The following is a 6,389-nucleotide window of genomic DNA, read 5'->3' as shown; positions in this document are numbered from 1 at the left end:
AAAATCTTCTCTCGATCAACCATCAATCCATCGTACCTAACGTTCCATCTTAATATTTTTCAGACATGATGAATTATTATTATTATTATTATTATATGGATGGTGACATGATTTAAAATTTCGGTCGTTTTATTCCATACGGTATAGAATTTTAAACTATGGACGAAAATTCTATGGACGCGAGCTTGAAGGTAGTGCGGTGCGGGGGAAAAGTAGGAAGCAAGAATCCGATTCCCTTCTCACCTTCTTTGTAAATTTTAGAGCATCGATGCCATGGCAAAGTCAGAAAGCACGGAATCAACCGGCGGGGTGAAGAACTAGAACTAGCCAGAGGCCCTGGCCGATGCCTGATGGCTCTCCTCGCAGACAGGGGAAGGGAAGGGAGCGGCCGGGTTTGATCAACTAGGATCATGTCCATGTGCCGGAGAAGAAAAGGCACAGTCAGGTGCCGCGGTTGCAGCCGCCTGCTTGAAGTGCCGCCGCAAGCGAAGTCCATTCGCTGCGCCGTGTGCCTCGCCGTCACCGGCGTCAAGGACTACCAGGACCCTGTCAGCCAGGCGGTGGGGTTCCTCAGGTCTGTCGTCAGGAACTTCTCCAATGCGACCGGCGGATCGAATTCCTACTCCGACTACTACGGCCGCCCGACGGCGGGCCAGATGCCTTCGAGCTTCCCCGGTGCGCACGGGAAGAAGAGGGCTCTGCTCGTCGGGATAAGCTACGCCGGCCAGCCGTACGAGCTGAAAGGGACGGTGAACGACGTCAACTGCGTCAGGTACCTGCTCACCGAGAAGTTCGGCTACCCCGCGGCGTGCATCGTCGTGCTCACCGGTGAGGAAATCGAGCGCCACCGTGCGTCGTATTCGAGGGCAGGCGCGAGCTCATCTCCCCGCTAATTCTCAATTATTGCAATTGCAGATGAGGAGAGCGACCCGCAGCGGATCCCGACGAAGGAGAACCTGAGGGCGGCGATGCGGTGGCTGGTGCAGGGATGCGAGGCGGGGGACTCGCTGGTGTTCCACTTCTCCGGCCACGGGGTGCAGAAGCTGGACCCGAGCGGCGACGAGGTGGACGGGTTCGACGAGGCGCTCTGCCCGGTGGACTTCAAGTCGAAGGGCACCATCGTGGACGACGAGGTCAACGAGACGCTCGTCCGCCCGCTGCCCCGCGGCGCCAAGCTGCACGCCCTCGTCGACGCCTGCCACAGCGGCACCATCCTCGACCTCCCTTACCTCTGCCGCTTCTCCAGGTACTCCACTAACTGCAGCATGTTAAGTCTGAAAACCTTTTCAAGTGCCAGGGGCAATACCGGAATTTTATGATGAACTTTATTTATAATAAGAAAAACCGGATGTTTACTAAAAGAAAATTTCTAGGGGAGTGATAGATATAAAATCCAAGGCAAATACAAAGAGGACCGAACAGAAAATATTTTATTTCTATTATTATTTTTTACTTATGTACTTAGAAATAATTATTTTGGAATCCAGAGCAGGATCTTGGCAATGGGAGAATCACACGCCACAATCAGGTGCATACAAAGGCACGAGCGGAGGATTGGCCATTTTGATCAGTGGCTGTGACGACCATCAGACCTCTGCAGATACCTCAGTGAGTACAAAGTTCTATCAATCTTCAAACAACAAGAAGGTATCATCGTCGGATGACACTCTTCCTTGAGCTTGTGTGCAGGCTTTAGCGGGCTCAACGTCGACAGGTGCTATGACTTACAGCTTCATTCAGGCCATCGAAAGCGAACCATGCCCTACCTACGGTCGCTTGTTAATGAACATGCGCTCAGTGATCCGTAGAACCAATGTCACGGCAATTAGTCTCAATGGCCCGATCGCTGCCCTAATGAGGCGGGTGTTCAATTCTGGTCTAACACAGGTTATGCTTCTTAACTGAAACACTGTTTTCGCTCTCTACTACTTCCATTAGTCTAACTTAAGCTTCATTTGGGTTGCAGGAGCCTCAGCTGTCTTCTTCAGATATGTTCGATGTGTACCGCAAGCCATTTCTTCTGTAATCCAATCTCTAATGTTAACTATCTTCGTGATCATAATAATTAAGAGTTGTTCTACAGCTTTTACTCACATTAAACCTTGCAGTTCATGCTTCTCCTTGTAAGGTTTGAATGAATGGCAATGTGAATCTGGAGTATAAATTGAGATTTACAACTAAATCTCCGTATTTTCTTTTGACTAATATTATGCTACTGAAATCGTGTGTATAATTAAAAAGATTGCACAAAGTGAAAGTTTTTGAAAGCCAGAACAGGGGTCAGTGAGATCAGCTCTGGCAAAGCTACTACATTCGCCGGAGATCAGTAGTCGGAGCTCAAGAAGATGACTAAGATTGTTCAAACATTGTCATGGATGGCCCTGGCCTTGGACACGGGAACTGCATTCCAGGTAGAAAAGTGTTGCGGTCCGGTTGATTCTCGATAGATTTAAATATCTACATGTTTAGGTACTTAGTGGTAAAGTGAAATGTGTTAGTGCTCTGTAAGATTCCCTAAACCTTTAGATTGACAAAGGGAAATGGGCAGTTTCTAATAGCAACCAATATGACTAACCATTCAACATCTTATGATCTAGAGACGGGCAGGAAATGTCGAAGCGATTAAGTTACAGCCATATTTACTGCAAGTGTTATAAGACATTTGCGTTTGGAACAAAACATTTTATGAAGTAGAAAAGCAAATGAGGACCAGCATCTGATTCTGTACATTCAACAAACAATAATCGTATAGCAGACGGTGGATTTAGATGCAAACCGGGGGAAGAAGAATTACCCGTTGTTCTTTTGGAGCATTTTGAGTGTTTATAGGTGTTGTTATCGTGTCAAATTTCAACTTATGCATGCTCCAGATTTGCCTCAAAATAACTTTGATATAGCATTGCAAGAAGACCAGATGGCAACACTGGCTTTCTCAAGTATTGCTGGATTCTGGTAAATCCTGAAGATCCAAACGATAAATGGCAATCACATAACACAAATCGATATTTGACTTTGTAAATTAAGGGAAAGAAACATGTAATTGATGCAGCCCAGTTTCATAAAGGTCATTCAAACAATATAATTGCCAACCATAACATCTAAAAGACTGCCTATGTTAGTTGGATTCAAAATTCATTTACGTAAAGAGAAGGTATAATTCAGCCTCAGGAGACATCAAACTATGTAAATGTTCCTAGAAACTGAAAGATAGCAATTGAAAATACCCAACAAAAAGTGTTCGATAATGATATGTCCAAATACAACAAATGTTACCAAACAATCGACTATTCTTTTAGGAAAAATTTTCTACAAAGTGATTAAAAAATGGCAGCATATAACTCAGGTGCATTGTACTATGGTTGAAAAGGAATGTCGTCTGACTTGAAAAAAACTAGTGTTTAGTTTAGGAGATATCTACCCTATGGCAGTGGCACTCCAAGAGGCAGCATTGTAAATAATTTGGCTTCCCTGCCATGCCTTCCAGAGTCTGCTCTTCCTTTTCTTTAAGGAAAATGCTTTGCAAAGAACTGCACAACAACAACAACAACAACAAAAAGGAATCGTAAGCAATTTACCACTCAAATAGTTCTTATGATGCCATGGGAACTTTAATATAGCTCACCTTCTTGGAGTTGATCAGGAGTTAATTCCTGCAGAATAAGGCAACAAGATTGAATTTATAGGCAAATAGCCAAGAATAAAGGGAAAACCCAATGAAGATAAACAGCACTAGCTTCTTGATAATCTATTACTGCAATGACTGTAGCTGATGAACCAAATCACAATCAGAGAAACAGATAGGCAGATGGTAAAAAAAGCAAACATTAACAATACTTTAGTTTTCACACTAATTTTGTAAGAGATGAGACATACTTTAGTTTTCTCCAGAGATAATAGGTAAGCTGCCATGAAATTTGCTATGCTGTCGACAACATCCTCTTGGTTAACAAGAACATAATCTTCATCTGAGCCATTCTCCCCGTCAATAAGCTTATCCTCCCATGAGTCTGCAGCATTAATAATGTTCCAAGATGCATTATCATCTGCTTCCAAGAAAACATATGAGTTAGTCTCCTTCATGGACATGGGTATAAAGTAAAGCAGTATTCATTTTCTAAACTACTTTGAAATCTCCAAACAGAAGAATGCGCAAACTCGGAAACAAAGGGATATCTCTATGAGGAACAAAGGAGAGCACATATTCTATTCATTTCATGAGCAAGGGAAACTTTTCAAAGCATGAGGAGGAAAGGTGAGAATAGGTGTTAATGAGATACAGTGGCAACAAGTTATGCTATGTCAACCAAGTGAATAAACATAGGACTGGATTATAAGTTTGTAAATAGTAGTATAATTCAAATCCAATCTAAGATCAAGACTGTATAAGTCAGACTACCATGGTCTAGAGACACTATGAGAATGTCTAATACCACTTGATGTAACCTAGGAACAAATCTACCCCAGAGAATCTCACAAAGAGGAAATTGTATTAAAATTGGAGAGAAAAATTACATGAGGAGTTGAGAGTCCCCCTTTTTTTTTAAAAAAAAAAAAATAGTTCTCTTAAAATATGATCTAACTTTACCCAGTTTATAATGCCTAGTAAAACCATAATAATGGGCTAATAACAAATGTTTACAACTCAAAACCTTAAAATCTTTTAACCATGAGATTATCTACTGCAATAGTTACTTCTCCATAATGCAACATTCATATAAACTAGCATGTTGGATCGAGAAAGCACAACATAGCATACCTTGATATTTTGAGAAACTGAAGACCTGATATTTCCAAGCTTTTCTAGGAAGTTCGGTGATTCTACCTTCGATTTGAGAAGGGAACATAGCTGCACAAAGAACAGACACCAAAGACTATAAAAATAAACTACAATGGAGATAAGCTACGAAAAAAGGCAGTCTAATGATGTAGAAATAAAAGTACTAGTTAAGGAATAAACACATACAAGCAAGAATGACATTTTCATAAAACAAATAGACAGACAAACTGTTGTTCTCAAAAGAAAAAACAGAGAAAAGAAAAAAGAAAAAATATCCCTTGATGAACTTTGTAAAAGTGCTCCACCTTGCAAATATCTATACACATTTATCCATTTGTATGTGCTAAAATTTGATCATCAAACAAAACGTCAAGGATTTATAATAGAAACAAGTGATGCTTCTATATCATGAAATGATTTGCATTGATTTGGCATAATACTAGTAAAGAAGTAAATCAGCAATAGGTAAGCAGTCTGAAGCATACATTTCTTCTCTCAACAGAAAGTTGAATGGTCTTTATTACTATATTTTTTTTGTTGGAGAGTTGAACAAAGTTCCGAGACAATGATAATAAACATTACAGGAATTTCCAAACGAATCTATCCTTGATAGGTGTTCAATCAGAACAAATTGCATCAAAGGTCACGCAATCTAGTTCTCGACTGTAGTACTAGCAAATGAAGACAATAAGTAAGTCAAAAACATAAAGATAATTGTGTGCCATAAAGAAAAACTTCCAACAAAACCAGAAAAACATTCACAAGCGTTCATTGTTCAATCATCTTAGTTTCGGGATTATTAAAATTTTCCAAACTGATCTCTCGTATACCTCATCGGCCCCTGAATTCGTGGCAGATTGCGACTACCGAGGCGAGCGCTCTCCATGATCCACCAGGACGGAGGGGCCGGGGTCCAGATCGGGGTTCTCGAGCAATTCGAGGGCCATCCTGCAATTTTCGAGCACAGCCTCGAGGGCCCGTCGCTTGACGCGGAAGTGACCGTCGTCGGCTAGCCCCTGGCGAGGGGTGCGGGGATCGGGATAATTGGAGGCTTCCATGGCAATGCAGCTTGAGAAGGACTGACGAGTCATCTGTCATCGACGGCGAGGGCCGACGGGCTTCGAAATTGCAGTGCCGTGTCGCCTCGGCGGCGGCTCTATTTTTTACTACTATCCACCTTAATTAATTAAAATTTCATTTTCACCCTGAAAATATTTTACGTCGCTTTCTTATAATTTACTCCAGACAGTTCAGATATCCCCTCCCTGATAGCTGATGTGGTCAATGATAGAGATAATGTTGTTGTTGTCCTATTAATACTAATTATTGTCGAGATCATTCAATTTCATATAAAAATTTTCACTTGAGATTGAGTCGAATCTTAATCAAACATTATGCCTTTAATATGAGTTAACTTTTAACATTTGTAATAAATTCACTCTTAAGAAGATAGTCAAAATACTAGCAATACAAATAATGAAGATTTAGTTGATTTAAGGCTAGGGGAAGTGACCATATATTCACATATTCAAACCATGATAATAACCTCTTATAATGTAAAGTAAGATGACATATAATAGATCTAATGTGATCTAATTCTTCTTAAACCTTC

At 41.2% G+C, this 6,389-nt stretch overlaps 2 protein-coding genes across 2 annotated transcripts; one reads left to right on the top strand and one right to left on the bottom strand.

Moving 5' to 3' along the window:
• Positions 1-270: 270 nt before the first annotated feature.
• On the top strand, positions 271-2,182 carry LOC121972040 (metacaspase-1-like). Its single transcript, XM_042523630.1, has 5 exons — positions 271-828; positions 916-1,246; positions 1,488-1,608; positions 1,690-1,887; positions 1,967-2,182. Exons 1-5 carry the CDS (start codon positions 411-413, stop codon positions 2,024-2,026), a joined length of 1,128 nt encoding a protein of 375 aa, XP_042379564.1. The 5' UTR covers positions 271-410; the 3' UTR covers positions 2,027-2,182.
• Positions 2,183-2,602: 420 nt separating this feature from the next.
• LOC121972041 lies at positions 2,603-5,898 on the bottom strand. The gene is made up of 6 exons (XM_042523631.1): positions 5,608-5,898; positions 4,757-4,846; positions 3,874-4,043; positions 3,623-3,650; positions 3,419-3,527; positions 2,603-2,959 (listed from the first exon to the last, which is right to left on the bottom strand). The coding sequence occupies exons 2-6, from the start codon at positions 4,842-4,844 to the stop codon at positions 2,878-2,880; spliced, it is 477 nt and encodes a 158-aa protein (XP_042379565.1). The 5' UTR covers positions 4,845-4,846; positions 5,608-5,898; the 3' UTR covers positions 2,603-2,877.
• Positions 5,899-6,389: the final 491 nt, after the last annotated feature.

The sequence above is a fragment of the Zingiber officinale genome, chromosome 4A, assembly GCF_018446385.1.
Source record: "Zingiber officinale cultivar Zhangliang chromosome 4A, Zo_v1.1, whole genome shotgun sequence".
Lineage (NCBI taxonomy): Eukaryota > Viridiplantae > Streptophyta > Magnoliopsida > Zingiberales > Zingiberaceae > Zingiber > Zingiber officinale.
Note: the sequence above shows the minus strand (reverse complement) of the source record. Positions and strands in the feature narration are given on the sequence as shown.